The sequence below is a fragment of the Anopheles marshallii genome, chromosome 2 (genome assembly GCF_943734725.1).
Source record: "Anopheles marshallii chromosome 2, idAnoMarsDA_429_01, whole genome shotgun sequence".
NCBI lineage: Eukaryota > Metazoa > Arthropoda > Insecta > Diptera > Culicidae > Anopheles > Anopheles marshallii.
Genome location: NC_071326.1, coordinates 40,145,927 through 40,163,346, shown reverse-complemented (window position 1 = coordinate 40,163,346; position 17,420 = coordinate 40,145,927). Strand labels below are relative to the sequence as shown.

Here is a 17,420-nt window from a genome sequence, read left to right as displayed (position 1 = left end):
TGCTCGTCAGATAAAAGTTCGCTACTTAAAAGAAGAATCCCTTTCCAACCAAACGTCCTGCGGTGGGAAGTACCAACACCATACAGGCACCACCCAGGCGGTGAAACGAACGTTGCTATATGGAAGATGAAGTGAAAATAAATGCACGCCTAATAACCGCCATCGTGCGGTGCGCTTCCTACAGCAACAAAACATCCGACTTTTCACGCCCGTATTGCTCCGTTTGTCTTACTATTCTCTCTCTTCCCTTTGCCGAAAGGCAGGCCAGTCCAAAGATGGATTGGGTGGTAAGTGACTCGACGACCACGAACGAGCAGATTGAGATCGAGAAAAGATGCTGAACGTACAAGGCAGCACAACACCATCCGCCCAAATGGTCACCACAGTGTACATTCCGTCGTCGCGCTTGTCTCGGGCATCTTCTTCCCTGGAGGTAGTTCTCCCTCGGTTCGCATACGATTCATCTTCCGGTGCGAATCACCACACACAAACACATGAAACGTAACAAATTATTCACTAAACATTCCCCCTAAACATTACCTTTTTAACACATTTACCGCTGCCGCCCACATCGACCGCGCGTAGCCCAATAAGCAGCACGGTGCCAAAGTTTTCCAACAATCTCGTCCTCTTGCCCCATTCCGGAGCGTATTTCGAGAAGGACGATTTTAGTGAAATATTTATCCATACCAACTTCTTCCATGTCGCACACGGTCGTTCCGACACTGTCTCGGTAATGCTGCCAAAAGACTACGTTTTATGGCTCGCTGCTCGCATCGTTTTGCCAGAAGATTTGTGGACATGGTTCTATCCACCATAACCGCCACCCAGCACCATATATGCCCGGTACGGGAATGGCAAAGTGCGTATGCTTCACATGCATGGTAAGGTTTCCAGTGGAGTGTTTTGCTGAATTTATACGAACGATGGCAGATGCCGAAGAGAAATGTCTTTTGCTACTCAATCTACAGCGGTTGTAATATGTCTGGTATCCAAACTAATCCTTTTTGATAGCAATTGTGAAGAGTCTAGGTTAGGAAATAGCTTCCCATAATCCGATAAGATGATTGCTATGATGATTGCATAATACCCAATGGCCAATGGCGTGGCAGAGTACCGGCAGAGTCGTTGGGCATATTTTATTCGCACTTAGTTACCGAACCACTTTGAAAACTTATTTACCAATATTTTCAATGTCAATTGGAACTCAAATACATTTATTGCGGTAAACAATATTACCGCCTAAATTAACTAATAGATAAACAAAACATATATTTTAATGTTAATACGAGCGTATTTTATCTTCCGCGATATGCCGGAAATTTCAATTCCCATTTGTCGTATCAACACCCTCTCGTATTTCAATGTGAACGCTTTTGAGGTGTGGCGGCGTTCTCATGAATTATAAACTTCGCCCCTAACAAACAGCGTGCGCAATCTGCACAAATTAGTTCATGTTTTTCCTGCTAGCCAAAACCATCGGTAATCGATCTTTCTTTTCGTGGCCGAAAAGGAAACAGGGGAAGCAACAAAGAACAAAAAAAAAAATAGATGAACTCGAAACGAAACCAAACCACCCCACCCGGGTTTGGAACATCCACCTCTGCCTTAAGGATTGCCATAAGGTTGAAAATCCGAAAAGTTATACACCTTTTTTCGCAACCCAACAAAGACGTGGTTGATGTGCTTTGTCTCTTTTACTTTCCATCTCCTCGTTACGCTTCGGGAGACTATTTCATTTACTCTTGCGTTTACCCTCGGAATGCGTGTACATGTGTATGTTGTGTGTGTGTGTGCGGTTCTGACCGCGGGAAGCTATGTATTTATGCTTTGTTTGTTTAGCTCAAAGAAACCATCAAACGGATACGGATGACGATACGACTACTCGTCCCCCTCCGGCACACATCACAACACACCCCTTTTGCCTTCCTGATACCGCATCCGAGGGGCAATGTATACCAAAAGCAGCGACACCTCGCCCCTTAACCACCAGTAAAACCGGGAGAAAATGCGCTAAAGCGCCCTCGTTTATCCGATTTCGTGTTGTGGTTTTTCTTACCAATTTATGGTAATTTGTACACTCTTTTCGGAGTAATTTGCGCAGACTCTTGTCTTTTCCCCTAAACTGCCTCGCGAGATGGGGGGCAAATTGATGAGGATGATGACCCATACAAGCGCACAAAACCTAGCTCTCCGTCACCGATCGCATATACAGATGGTAGTGACACGTGTGCACACACTGGTCGATTCCGCCCTCCTTCATCGGGAGCGAAATGGGAAGACAGACACTACCCGTCAAACGTGCACCATCATCAAAGAGAGAACAAGAAACCGAGACTTTGCGAAAGGATAAACGAACACAAGCAACAGCAAGGAATGTGGAGGAGGAAAGTGTAATAAACCGTCGTGTGGACACACATGCGCATTCGAAAGGTGAGCAGCAGCAGCACCACGTTCGAGCAAAGGATACACGGGTTTGGGTTGGCAGACTACGGAAGAGCGGATATCCCATCGAGTGCAGTGCAAATGCGGTTCGAACAAAAACAAACAATGCTACCGTCCGCTCTGTGCTTGCAGGCAGACAAACGGATGCCACTAACGCGCACGCTTGCACTTCGGAGCGGTCCTTCGAAACGTACCGCGTTCCGCCAGGACACCAGCGAAACCGCAGAAAGCTCATGGATGTGTTGCTTCCAGCTATATAGTGGCGCCGTACAGCATCAAGAGGAAGATGCATTTTGTTTAACGAAACAAGCATTTCGAGCAACGAAAAACTGCAAACAACACTTCCACACTGTGCAGTTAGCTTCAGGATCATACAAGTGGCGCCCTCGTGTGAGAGCGAAGTTTGCGTTCGCCATGTTTATTATGGACACGATCCATCTCAGTGGACTAGAATGTATTGCACACAAATTAGTATACAACTGTCAAAGGAATCTCTGGCAAGGCGAAATTTAGGACCAGTCTATTTCACTTTTTTGTTGTAATTCAATGTTCAAAATTGTAGATTCTAACATTCCTACTTCGTAAACGAAAAGTCTATCACGTAAAGCGCCTAAATACCTCTACATTAAGCGCTTGCCAAAATATCTCTTCTCCTTCCAAAGGTTTACTATAACCCACTATCTCGAACTGCTGTATCCTTCTGTGCCTCAAATTCTTACACTTTTGGACTACTACTGCAGAAGACCCGCCCTGCGGAACAAATAGTATCTTGCTTTGACAGATTTAATTGTTAGTTAGGCAGAGCGAGAAAGTATGATGATTTTTCCCGCAGGACGGCATTTTAACGTTAATTTCCAGGAGCTGCATAATCAATCCTGCTTGTGCGAGGACGACCTAGCTGGGATTTGGTGCCAGTTCTGTCTTGTTATTAACAGTACCACCCGGTACTCAAATTACTTCCAACAGAATAGTATATTCTTTATGTGGGTTAAATTCGAGAATATTACATAACCACCAAAACTAGCAAGAACTTTCTAACATCTTACAAAGATTCTTACACTTAAGAAACGGATATCTTTGTAAAATCTGTGTTTGCAATATATCTTATTTTTTCCAAGGTATAAAATACTTACATGCATCCCGTTTGTCGTTTGTAACCTTCGGCGAACAATTTTTCTTGTTTGGTGCCGAACGAAGTCCTCCTTGAGACTGAAAAGGTATTTGACCATATTAGAGTTAGGATTTCCATCCAAATTAGAAATCATTTGTTTATCTCACATTCTTGATCGCCTTATCAGACCGCTCCCCGCTAGGTAGACGTGCCACCGACACTTCCGGGCTGTCCTCAGGTGGTGGTGGTTGAGCAACCCAATTGTATTCTCGTTTTTCAATTGCCACTCCAAACCGATCGTACTCGGCCGATTGTTGTCTGTGGTCAAAGAGATAAGATATTTGCATTATGAATAAAACTCTTCTCTCTTGCGCTCGTATTGTTTCATTGTTATTTCACTTACCTTAAACTTTCGTAACAGTCCAGGCATACCACTGCGTAATCACCGTTCTCCAGCAGTATGCCATCACACTTTCGGTTAGCTACGAACGGGTACTCCCGTATCGGAAGCGCCCGAACGCGTTTCCGATACGTCGTTATGCCGCAAAGATGGCAACAGTAATCGTGAAAGTTGTACTCACGCTCACTCGGTGGAGGAATATTACTTTGTGCCTCGTATCTGAAGTCAAAAAAACATATGGGATGTTAGAGAAGGGAACGACATGCAGCAGTTCCACCAAAAATACTTACTTTCGCCATTGGTTCAGTAGCGAGTGATAACAGAATGTACAGACCAGTGCCGAACTATCACCGCGCAACTGCTCGGCATTGTGCGGCGACTTGTGCTTTAACAGGAACGGAAAGTAAGGTCGAGAACCCTATACAAATACAAATACAAAAAACAAAACAATATGTTAGAAGGAATTTACGGGCGATTAGTAACGCGGATTACCTCCTTGTTGGCATACAGCAACCGGGCGAAACTCAGTTCCGAATGTAACCCACAGATGAAACAGTACACTGACGTACTCGGAACGGTGGAAGCCGGTGTGGACGGTGGCGTACCGCCGACGCTAGATTGTGGCCGTACTAGACTTCCACCGCCTGGCGATATAGAAGCCGAATTTGGCGTTGGCGAAGGGATAATGTACTTCCGGTGTTCGAGCGGTACACGCTGGGCATCCATCGTTTCCCACTGGATGGTTAGCTTATCGACACAATTTTTGCATGCCAACACACGGCTCTGATCGTTGTTCCCTTTGAGACAGGGAAAGTGCATTGCGTGCGAGTTCATGTGCTCGGCACTAGTGGACAGATATTCCATCGATGTGGTGGGGAACGTATTCTTACAAATGGTACATCTAAAAATCAGATTAAATAAACCATTACTATAAAATTTCATACATAATTACATCAAAGACATGATAATAAGACAATGAGCCGTTTTAACTGTAACACAATAAAAAATACATCAAGACATATTAACACTTTGTTAACGGACGCTTACTACACATAACTAATCGGAACTGTTCTGACCTGTCACCAGCTACGTTTCACCATACCATCTCCACGAAAAATTTTAACTGCTATGAGTAAATAACGAAGGAAACTCAACTCTTCGAGAATATAATATAAATCATGTGTAAAAGAAACAAACAATCCTGTACAAGAATTTTCATGTAAGCTACTCATGTGAGCGGTACTCGTCGATGATCGATGCATAACGGAAATGTAAATATACCCTCAACAACGTTTGGCCGAGCTATGACAGACATGTTCGTCATTCGTCAAAGTGTTAAGATATGCATAATTGAGCTAAACATAAAATAATTTTAGCATTGAATACTCTTATCATTTTAAACATTTTTTGGTTTATCTATCGGTTTCTGAATAAACCACGCTAATTTTAGAGTAGTAAATCTAAATAATGATTGTTCATGTGAATACGAATATTCATGTGAATTAATATAATTGTAATAATGAAAAGATTATTCGATTACTTAAATAAACATCATTATTCTAAGGAATTTTACTAATAAACATAAACGAAAAACCTATTAACTGAGCATCGATTGAATGACTTAATGAGTAATTGGCTTAAATTAAAACCTGTTCATGAATCCTTCTTATCTTCATGTCTAAGTATACGTTGCCTAACATATCAGCGCGTAATTGTATCTGTTGCACAATGTGATTTTTCAAACCCTCTATCAATCAAATAGCTTTCACTTATCTACTGCTCTCTGTTCTAATTCTAAAGCTATTTCCGCGCTACTATCAATGACCGTTCAGTCCACATTTGCTTATCATGACGCTTGCTGCTACTTACTGATGACCGTGGCCGTTTTCCACTGGCCCTTGAAGGTGAGGTGGTGTATTTGGTCTTGAATCTCTTCGACTGCCCTTCTGGTCCCGCAGCGGTCCCCCAGACAGAGCGGAGGCAAATTCATAAGGCTAAAAATGAACCATCGTGTGTGTTAGTAGTGCCAACCATTGGCCATATCGGCAAACAAACTCACCTTATATCGTACAACCTCATTTATCACACTAGACGTCATTTTCGTCGGAGACGGATAACGTTCGTCCACATTGCTAACAGTGCCGCCCTCCGCTCGGTGGGCGTTTTTCTTATTGCACGTGGAACATATTTGCACCATCCCTGAAACAGATGTAAACAGTACAGAAACACCTGGTTAGACAAACCGAACCATTACCGGAACCGGTAATGTGTGCTACAAAATGCTTACCCTGTGGACTTATTGGACTAGCATTGGTCGGTGCTTTCAGGGACTTGATGAACGGAAAGTACGGTTCCCGTTCCGCGTTCGGGCAGCAGTACACTAAGCGTAGTTGCGAGGACGGCGTGTCGGTACCGCAAGTGTAGCACACGAACGTGGCCGACCGTTCCTGAGTGTTTTGGCGTTTTCGGATCTGGTACTTCCGTTGAGCCTCGGGTATTGAACGAATCTGGCGATGAAAGAGAAGAAAAATAAAAATAATTAAATGACTGCAATGCCTTTTTTTGCGACAATTACGTAAAAACGTGCATGACGACGTAGAAGAGCGTTTTGGTTGGGTTCAGTATTTTCGCTTGATGACGCACCCATCCGCGTTTGAAACACTTTGGTAACACGATTTAATCAATATTGTTGCACGGCGGTATCAGCGATCGCAATATCGCAGTTACTACCGTCAAACGTGCATCTTTCCCCCAATGTGCAGAACGCGTCCTTCTGTCAACATGTTTCAAGTGCGTCATCACGCGATACAGAGCAAAGGAATCCCATTTGCCACATATGACATGTCCCACCCAGCAAGGAAAACTGTGGAATTTCCTGTTTTAAGTCGCTGGACGGTTATTGAAAGATAATGTAACTTGATTTACAACTTAATTGCAAGCAATCAGGCAAATAAATCCTCACAATATTATCGCGACTATTTGGAGAGGTCGAAAGAACAATCGAGTAAGTAACGTAAACCAAAACAAAGCGTGTGTTAGATAAATTCCATCATCATGTATCCGGTAAATTTGGCTCAGCAAGACTGATAAAGCATAAAATGGTAAACATTTATTGCTCAGCTCGTCCTACAAAAATCCATCCAAGTCCAGCGACTATAGTAGAGCTGGGTTTACCAGAGCTTTATCGGCTGAGTAATTGCAAAAGCCGAACGCATCATGGAACAATTCGCAATCGAAGCGAAACACACTTGCCTACACAGTGCGCTTGGACTGTTTCTTGTTAACTTATCGTGGAAAAAACTGTTATAAATTAATTATATCGCTTTCGTTATTCGTCACGATAACGGCCATTTCGTGTGCATCAGCGGAGGGAGTCACAAACGCCAGGCCCCGGTGTTGCGAACACACCTTTGTGCCACAAAATAGCGCGATGGATGCGGAAACTGTACAACATTTTGCACAATGTATTACAAATTCCAAAACTTCGTGTCCTATTTTTGGACTGTGCCAACAATGTTGGGAATTAAAGTTAAAGACCCGATAATGTTTTAAACACGCAGCTTTGATAGAATTACATAATTCGATATGAGGTTGTTAACATATTCAACTCAACCTTTAGGCAGACGTAATTCAACCCCACAGAAATGTTGAAATCAATCATTCACAAAAATGAACAATCTTTTCTCAAACACCATCAAAAACCTCTATCATAATTAACGAATGGCGACACGAGTACTTTCCGTATTCGCACAAAACAAACCTGATGTCACGATCAACAAAGTGCCATTCTTTTGCCACGGAAAAGCACTTCCTCCATATGAATACGCCATTCCATTTCGCGCTCCAGATAAGATTTGATGTGGTCGCTTCATATGTGTCATCATCCCGACAGTAATGCGTCTTGTCCCAGAGTGTGTGCCAAGGAAACGATACCGTTGTGGGGATACGCGCGACAGGCAAATATACAAATCTGACGGTTTCTGGGCTTCACCCAAGATAAAAAAAGACACACTAACGCAACTCGTTTTTTATCAGTTCAAACCAACCAAAGCTGATGAACCACGAAACCGGTGGCGCAAGAAATTTGTAAACTCATTGTTTAATCACCTTTTCCGCACCTCGCACCCAGCGCCGGTGGGGCATTTAGCAAATGTTCCGATTGGGAAAAATGTCTTTGCTGCTGTTGTTGGATTTTGCCAACTTAAACCGGCTCACCAGACAGAAACCCCTCGCCCGCCAGTAAGTTCGGGCAGTTTCATATAGCGGGGGAGTGAGAAGGGCAGCAAAGGGAAAAGTAACAACACGGGTTGATTAAAAGGTGGCAAGAAATATCGCACTAAGTCTTGCTGATAAGACGACACTAAAGCAAATCACGAAATCAAACCGGACGTAGCCGGACACACTGTTTTATCAGGGGTGGAGCGAAAGAGAGGGAGTGAGCTTGGTGACGGAAACGCTTAAACCCTTGGGTACAGGCGGCTGAATAAATATGGTATCAATGATAAGCGAATTATGGCCGATACAGTCGAAACACTGGGTACAACTGCTGGATGTAATGGATGAAGCATTGATCGATCAAACCATTGCGATAGATGACTGAAACATTTTGTGCGTAAACAAATTAAAGAAAAAATAGAGTCAAGCTTTCATTTGAAATTTACTTAACATTACTGATTATGACATGATAATTTTTCATATTTGTTCATAAATTAGTTAATTTCCATCAGTACAAATCACAATTAGGGATGAAAAACTTTATATTGCATACTTTTAGGTGCGTTCTGCTTAGAAAACTATTTTATTGAGCTGTCAAGGAATTAATGCATTTTATGATCATTATATTTTCCTATTATTTTTTGTATGTTTTCCATTTCTACAAAAAAATAAGCATTACTATAATGCTTATTGTTAATGTTAATGGCAATTTGTTCTGGCGAGAGCCAAGAACTTAGATATGATAACTAATTTAACAAGAAAACGCACAAATTTTATGGAAAGGGATGAACTGTTCAGGAAATTGTTTAATTAGAAATAAACTACTTGACACGTTAAAGCTCTATAGAACTGTTCAATTAGCAGGTATAAAGGTGGACTCAAGTTTATATTTTACAAACCACCCCTCCATCGATATTGACCGCTCGAGGGTTAACCAATTCCCACCAATAAGCGACATCACGCGACAAATATATCGCACAACAGAAATGGCAACAGAAATCGGTGGGCGAAGTTCGTGAGTGGAATCAGTTTGCGCCATTTGGGCGGCATTCATTCGTCGTGTGTCCAAAGCTGTGTGTTGCGGGTTTATCACTTCGCCACCATCGACACACTCGACACATTTATAGTGCGCGTCCGCGGTGCGCCTACCCCCTTCTAAACCCACACCGTCCCTGCCGCTACATGGTTTCATCATGAACCAACCACCACAATGCCACCCACCCCCGAGGGGGCGCTTCGGCGTCTTATTGTGATATGCGATCTTTTTATGACGTGCAGTTAGAACAACACAACACCCTTGGGGTCTTTGGGATTTATGCTATGTTTCGCTCATTTCCTCGTTGGACATGGGGGCACGGACTCCTGCCGTGGTAAAAACTGTTTTTTTTTTTACCAACAGCAACACCAGCAGGGCAACATTCATTCATTTAATAAGCTTGTCCATGAAAGCAATTCCACTTCTCTACTGCCGTGAAAGATGGAGGAACAAAAACGAATCCCACTCCCCCACACACACACACAAACATATCATACATGCTCCGGCCCCTTTTCCACCCGACACCGGTGGCCCACAGAATTGGACCGAACTGCCCAGAACCAGTTCCATTTCGCGCGCGCGAACACCCCCTCCTAACAAGACGTAAGAGATTCTCGCGTGCAAAGGGTGGGGCGGGTTTTGCTTTTCGACCACTTCGACTAATGGCGTTTGCTTCACCACCCTCCATCCGGGACAATCCACTGATGGGTTTGTTGCTAGATTTGGTACCCATGCCCGCGAACGGTTTAAAACCTTTGATTAATTGCTAATTGTGCTGATTGACGGGCAGGAAACGTGTGATCGCACGGACAGACACGGAAGGGTTCTCTAAATCCGCAGCCAGCTTCTTGATAGACTATCTGTAATCGCTCGCGAGCTTTAAACGGTTGATGGTTTGGACGGTACCGGTTTGTGCGGTTTTTGCACCTTAAATGGTCAAACACAAACATGATTTATTCCACACACACACACATGTATGGCGAGGTACGGGTTGTGCTATGTGTAAAAGGAACAGCTCTTACACTTACACTGTATGTGGTATACGGGTGGCTGTGGTTTTATGAATCATGCACACGAAACAAGACGTTTTATTGATAGGTAGGCGCCATTAAGAATATGGAATAACAGAAGCAGACCGCCCGCTTGGAGTTAAATTGAGACGATTTGTGATAAAAAATATGCAAATACGAAAAATTATTTTTACTATCTTTCAACAGTCCTACTATTAGAACATCACTACACTTCCACACGTTTTGTATTCATTATTGAACTTATTTTAGTTTTTTACTAAAGGCTTAGTCTTATATAAATGCCATTATTCTTTCACAGTATCATCAACTTGCAACAAAAATTAAACCCCATAACTAAATGACATCAATGAGGCATCAACATCAACAACATATCTCTGTTTATGGTGGAATCAACTAGACAATATCTACTGTGAGCCAAAGTCCAAAAAAACATATACAAGATTTTATACCCACATGTGGACAGATGAATAATTGAAAATCCCAAAGAAGTACACAGAATGAACAAAATTTCTGAAACCATTATTTTAATACAAAAATACGCCTATCAAACTTTAAAATTCCAAAAACTATGCCTCTACCAAGTTGCAGCACAACTTTAATAATTCCCTTCATTAGGCTGTTCTGAAATGGCTTCAGGTCAGCAGCTAAAACGAACGATTGCGAATTTAATATGAACATTCCAGAGCCACAAAAAGGTAAAATTTCTCCACACACCAAAACGCAGCGATTCGAATATTTTAGATTTTAAATCAACCATATTAATAATGCATCTGAACCTTTAATCAATACACAAAACGGTGGCGTGTCCACCACAGCCGTACCCGCCCATTCCATCACTATCGGACCCAACCGCGTCCTCAATCTCGGGTATTGGCTGCCAGAAGACGCACGCTTGTTTTCCAATTAAAATCGGTAGCATTTCGTCTCCGTCACCCTCTCTATCGCTGCGCCATTGGCGGTCCCCGAAACGAGAGAACGGATTAATATGCATGGTCAAACGTTGTCGACATTTTCAGCGCCTCCCACCCAGCTCGGTTGGTGACCATCACCTTCTTGACCTGTGCACGCCAACGTCCCAGGAGTTTAGTTGTCTTAATCCGACCCCAATATCTCGGCGGCTTCAGTCCAGCGCCATCGAAAATCCAAACCACCTTCACCTTCGACTGCAACAACGTCCCTACCCCTCCTCTCGTACCTAACCGCTCTTTACAACCACCCCAAAAAGCTTCATCGTGCTCATAAATAATGTAAACTTTCCGACGCTTAATCAATTCCCATCGCCTCCGGGCCGGCTGTTTCCCGGGGCCTCACAAACACCTTCCCCATCCCTCCGTGTATCTTGCTGTAGCTAAATTGTTAACGCGACTGGACACAATCAGTTCGCAAGTTCGGTCGGTGCGCATTAATGTGCTCCCGGTCGCAGCATGACGGGCGGCAAGGGGCCCACACGTAGATCCACCAGGAAAGCCGGGATGCCGAGGAGAGTTGGAGCACAAAAAGTGGAAAACCAAACACAACTACCGCAAACCGGACAGTGTAACGTCTTGTCTTGCCCCTCCGACTCCGGGCAGCTTGCCACTTCACATCAAAGATGTCGCGAAAACGCGCTGCTGAACACACTCTGTACACACATCTAATAGGACGCGAGAGCAGGACGGGACAGAGTGAATGGTGGGGATGGGTGTAACGTTACCGGGGGAACTCTGCCAGCATGGCATGCCAGACGAAAAGGCGGAGACGTGCACCACACGTTACCTAAAAATAGATCCAAACCCACACACGTCACACCCCAGACCCACGCACTTCTTTTCCCCGTCCCCGTTCGGAACGGTCGCTTCTACGTCTAATGACACATCATTTGATGAACGGCGCATGTCGCGGTAGGAGCACTATTGGGCAAGGAAAGACAGTGCGAGACGGCGACCATCATCATCATCGCGCCGCTGTAAACGAAGTGGTTCAAACAAGTGAAACAAGGGTGAAATGTTAGCAATAGGGAGGAGCCGGGGAATTGTTGCTGGTTCACCTTTTCCACCCCGCGTTTTTGCTGCTGTACACAGCAGTCTCTAACCGGTAAGGATCGCACTTTAAAGCGTACAATGCAGCGCGATGGATTCTCGTTTCAATTCGCTACGAAACACCGAGGCAGCGGTAGAAAACATCAGAAACCATAATGCACCCAAACCCAAACCCTCACTCCATCTCATCGACTCCAGCAGCCAAATGGTAGTCAGTTGCACACGATCAAACACAACCGACGGGGAACGATAAAACGATGTACAGAAATGTTTATACGAAACTGTATAGTTTACCAGTACATTTAAAAAAATAGTAATGTTACGCGTAGTATCCAGACAAATGACAGCTGTCATATTTGACACATCAGTATGAACTGTCAAATGGTAAATACTTTTGTTGATAACCTAGGGATTACTTTGCTAAAGTATAATTTTACATAAAATTAAGCATTTTAATTTCTGTGGAAGCTGATACAATAACAATTTAAATAATAAACCGACGTCGGTTCCCATTTTGCTTGGTGCACCCACTACACGTCGTCAGAACATTTGCGCGTTTGGCACCGCAAATGATCTTTCCTGTGTGAGTTCGGTTGTATATATATTTTTTGCTTGCTGTGAGGAACCCGGGGAGAGTAGGGAGAGAAGTGCAACGTTGGACGATACATTCCGGATTCATTTAAATTGGTTCCACTTCAAACCGGCTCAAACAGAGACAGAGCCGTGCAAAGGCATCGTGGAGTAGCGGGTAAAGGAACCTGGGCCCGGGGGCGGAAGGGACTCTGTAAAACAACGCAGTGGAGGTACGATATGATCGGGGTGAGTGTCGGTGCCCGAGGGCATCATGATGATGCCGGCACGGTACGCAAGAAGCAGGGCGGAGGATGATATTGCCGGGCGATATTTGCGGTCGCCCATCGTTTGTGTGTGCGCACTTGCCGCGTCAGTTGTCTAACTGAAGGACGTAGAGAAAGTTTTAGATGGTATGCGGATGAGAAGTGGGGCTATTGTGTATGGGGTAAGTGAGCGTTCGGGGCGGAATGGGGGGAGAGGTTTTTACTACCACTTCCTCTCCACGCGCTCCCCCGGGCCACATTCCCAACCGACCAATTACATCATTGCCGCGTGCGAACGTAAGCAAACGGGGGTTGTAAAGCGACGGCACTGACGGTAGCATGCGGCACTGACACACTCGGGGTCTTGTTGTATAATGTAAATGAAAGGACTATACGCTATTCTGGCGTACGATACAGCACCAGCACGAAAGGAGTTGCGCCCGGCTAACGTTATCCAGGATCAAATAAACACACGGCGCATTTTCGATACACTGCCTCGTTCGTGTTTTGTCAAACCACCGGCAGGGAAAGGCGTTGGTTTTTATGCTTGGGTATATGAGTAAATTAAAAACATTTACCATTTTGAAGTAAAGTTTAATTTTTTTTTTAATTTACTATTTTTATTAATGCCAATGTTGAGTGGCAGGTGGATTCAGATACATAACACATTTTAACTTGATTTGGTATTGCAACTCAGGCAGATACGATGGCTTATTGTAGGTAGGTCTAGAGCAATCTAGAGATTCTCCAAATACTGTATCTTGCAAAAAAAGAACCCAAACAATTTTTTCATGCAACTCATAGTACATAATTTCTAGCTAGTCCCACCAAATTATATGCTTCCTATAAACTTATAAACTTTCCCGGTAGCTAAAGGATAGCTTAGCATTAGTTTTGAGTTTACAAAATGTCTGATGACATAATCCAGATAACAAGAAGTCCTTGTGAATGCTAGCGCTTCATATTCCAACGTTTATAGTGGACTCTTTCTACTCATCGTTGTCCTCGTTTATACAATACACTCGTCTTAAAACAACAGATTGATGAACTGGAAAATTGTCAGCCTTTTATTTCTTCATTATTTTGACAACCTATCACTTGTTCTAGTGTTGGAAATTATAGTATCCAACATATTTATGACAATATAATATCACATAAGTACTAATGCAAACACCTAATATGTATCATAAAACTATCTCGTGTAAGCATTTCCTGCAACGCACCGGAGATGCATTACGTACCTTTAAGAGCCCTCACTAACGGAGGTACATCATTAGCTAGGCACTCCAGAACATCAACAAAGATAACGTGAGAAGATGGCAAACGCCGTTGAGGAAAAAAAAAGACACTGACTGAGGATGTAACTGTTACACACTTCTCCTTGGTGCCACCGATTTCCTTCGCCTTTTCAACCGCAATGACATGGATGTGAACAGGAGCATTGAAGGTGCACATGAAGTGGCAGATAAGATAAAATGAGGTTATGTCGGGGATAGGTTTATTCTGCGCTTAAACAGGACGAATGATAAGACATTGTTCGAAACACTGCAAACATGCAAATCATTTATAAATAAAACTCAGTCTAAAGTCCTAAATCCTCAGTCGGATTTAAAGCAATGCCCACACCAGGTGACTACGATAAAACAGCCACCCTTCACCAAACAATGCACTTATTGTAATATCGCAATCATGAGACGGCAATGTCCCCAAATTAGATAATTCTCGGAGGATTTTCCATCACATGTTTAGCATTAATATTTAATGCTATTATTATGTCGCAACCGATAAGCGTTGCCAGTATTGACAAACCGTTTACTCACAGACATGGCTTCTTCACTTGCTTATCTTAAAATCAATACCATAATGGAAAAGAAACAACTAAAATCCACAACCGATTACAATCATTGCGAAAAATTATTCCCGCCCAGATTAACAAATCGCTATCAGTTAAACACTGACTGACGCAATATCACCACGGTCACACCGAGGGGTGCGCTGTCCTTCTGTCTGAAAATCTCTTAATAACACCTCATTCATTCGAGTGTACCCCACCGCACACGCGTATGTGTGTAACCGATGGGGACATCTAATTTTAGCCCCTAATGCGGTCATGGGGTTTATGTAGTTAGCTTCTACAATTTTGTTTTATTATTTCCGGGACAGAAATATGGTCGAACGACAAAACTAGAAACAAAGAAGTGCTTAGACCACCGAAACGTTGCCTTACTTTGCATCTGTCCCGTTTGTAGGTGCTATTAATATTTTTCCCATCGTTTAAATGCCCATAAATAACTGCACACAGCTACATACGACAACAACAACGAAAAATCAAACGAAACATGCAATGCTCTCAAACAGTGCCCAGCATACTACACGGCGAGAAGATGTCTATTGGTAAATTAGTCACCGAAGGCAAAGTTGGATGAACTTAAGCCCCCCTCCCCACACACACGCACGGCGTTGTGCGATAAATTCAGAGCAGCTTTGCCAAACTAGAAAGTCCCGAAATGATGATATAAGCGAGCAACACCGTGACCTGTCGGTCATTAGGTTGGGCCTGTCTGTTTAAATAACCGACAACAAAAAAGGCAAAGGTGCGGACGCTCTCTAACCAACCCGAAAATGAACGCGTTAAACAGCGATTTCTCGACGGACAATGACATTGACCAAACGATGGGCCCAACCAAGGAAGAAGGGTGGATGTGCGCGGGGGTCAAAAGAGGAGAAGGGGGGGGAGGGGGTTCTATTTGAGGGATGACAACGAAGAAAAAAAAAGGTGTACAATATTTATTTCCTGCCGTCAGCACACCATCGAACACATATTGCAAAGAAACCAGTCGGCCAGGTCCACCACCCATCCACCCCAGAGCTTTTTAGCGGGTGGGGGTCGAGGTTGGGTAGGTGTCAGTGTGCGCAGTAAAACAAATAGCACGCCACTGCTGCTGTGAAGCTACCACACACAATGGTACGGGGCCCGTTACGCTTGCTGCAACTCAACGCCTCCAACATGACAATGAAGTTACCAACAACAACAACAAAAAAAGGGAAACAAACAAACACAACCGTTTTAGTTCGGTTGTAGATTAAAGGCGTTTTTGCGCTGGGCTCAGAGCGCGGGGTGGACGGTCAATAATGGTCGAGATTTGACAAATTCCGTTCCGAAGGGTTGGGAAGTAAAGATTAACTCTACCTAGCTGGTGCCAACATTGCCGTGTACAACACGGATCAAAGGGTTTAAAACAAAGATTTTATTTATGTTAAGGTGGGAAATATGTCTGGAGTTGCAAACTTCAAGAAAATATTGATCATATTTTGCACTAAAGTGTATTGAATGATTATTTCTTGTGCTTTTCATGATTTTTTGTTCTTTTATGCACAAATATCTTGGATTTGTTGTTAGAAATATTACTGTACTGTAGGTTTTCAATTAACTAAATTTTGGCGTATAATATAAGTTCCGATATAACAGAAAAATATCCAAAGATTCTCCTCAATATTAACAAAACAATATTAATAACAAATAATCAACCAAGAAGTTCATACTTAAAAGATACTCTAAAAAACACATCAAAAAAAATTCAAACACGCACTGAAGGGTTAAACGATCATTTCACTAACATTAACTCGTCATCATAAACGTCTTGAAAATTTCCCACCATTCTCTCCTTCAACACGTTTACCCCTCTGCCAGTCTTGCCCGGAACGCCGCAGACGATGAACGACGGAATTTCAGTTTGCGCCAACTTCCGCCTTCCATCGGCCACAAGACGGGCCAAGTAACAACATAGCGCTGGTGTGCACACGCACGCGATCCCATCATCGGCCAGCTGAAGACGTCATTTTGCCAGATCCCGCTCACCCTCCACCCTCCGGTAGCTTCATTAATGATATTCGCGCTGCTTAAAACATGTTAGCACGGTGGCACACACGCAGTAAAGAGCTCATCATCATCATCATCATCATCCTCGCCGTCACCTTTCGGCTACCGCATCGGGCAGCTGCAGGTGCGATAACACCTCAAGATCACGGGTGCAATTGTGTGCGGGCATGGCTTTGTGTGTACACAATGCACACACAACACTTAATGCGATCCCCTTCGGCGGAGACACTACGCACCGTTACGCCATAAATGGCGCCATCGACTGTTACGACGCGTTACGATGCGTTACGCTAGCGGCGACATGGCGGCTAACCGTCATAAACTGGTTTTCTTTCCTTTCGATTGGTAAGCTATTTTTGGTAAAGGGTAAATAAAAGAAGCAGCAGAAACCGAACCGCGCGACAAGGGGATATTATTTCTGGCTCAGCATTAAATCAGAAGACAGAAG

At 43.6% G+C, this 17,420-nt stretch overlaps 1 protein-coding gene across 1 annotated transcript in view; it reads right to left on the bottom strand.

Moving 5' to 3' along the window:
* The window catches only part of LOC128710002 (uncharacterized), a 77,071-nt gene that overhangs the window by 34,255 nt on the left and 25,396 nt on the right, over nucleotides 1–17,420 (bottom strand). Inside the window, exons 4-11 of the mRNA XM_053805042.1 lie at nucleotides 6,244–6,463; nucleotides 6,016–6,155; nucleotides 5,826–5,950; nucleotides 4,449–4,857; nucleotides 4,247–4,374; nucleotides 3,960–4,175; nucleotides 3,724–3,874; nucleotides 3,579–3,654 (exon numbers count right to left, since the gene is read on the bottom strand). Coding sequence (XP_053661017.1) covers nucleotides 3,579–3,654; nucleotides 3,724–3,874; nucleotides 3,960–4,175; nucleotides 4,247–4,374; nucleotides 4,449–4,857; nucleotides 5,826–5,950; nucleotides 6,016–6,155; nucleotides 6,244–6,463 — 1,465 coding nt within the window. The remainder of the gene's footprint in view (nucleotides 1–3,578; nucleotides 3,655–3,723; nucleotides 3,875–3,959; nucleotides 4,176–4,246; nucleotides 4,375–4,448; nucleotides 4,858–5,825; nucleotides 5,951–6,015; nucleotides 6,156–6,243; nucleotides 6,464–17,420) is intronic.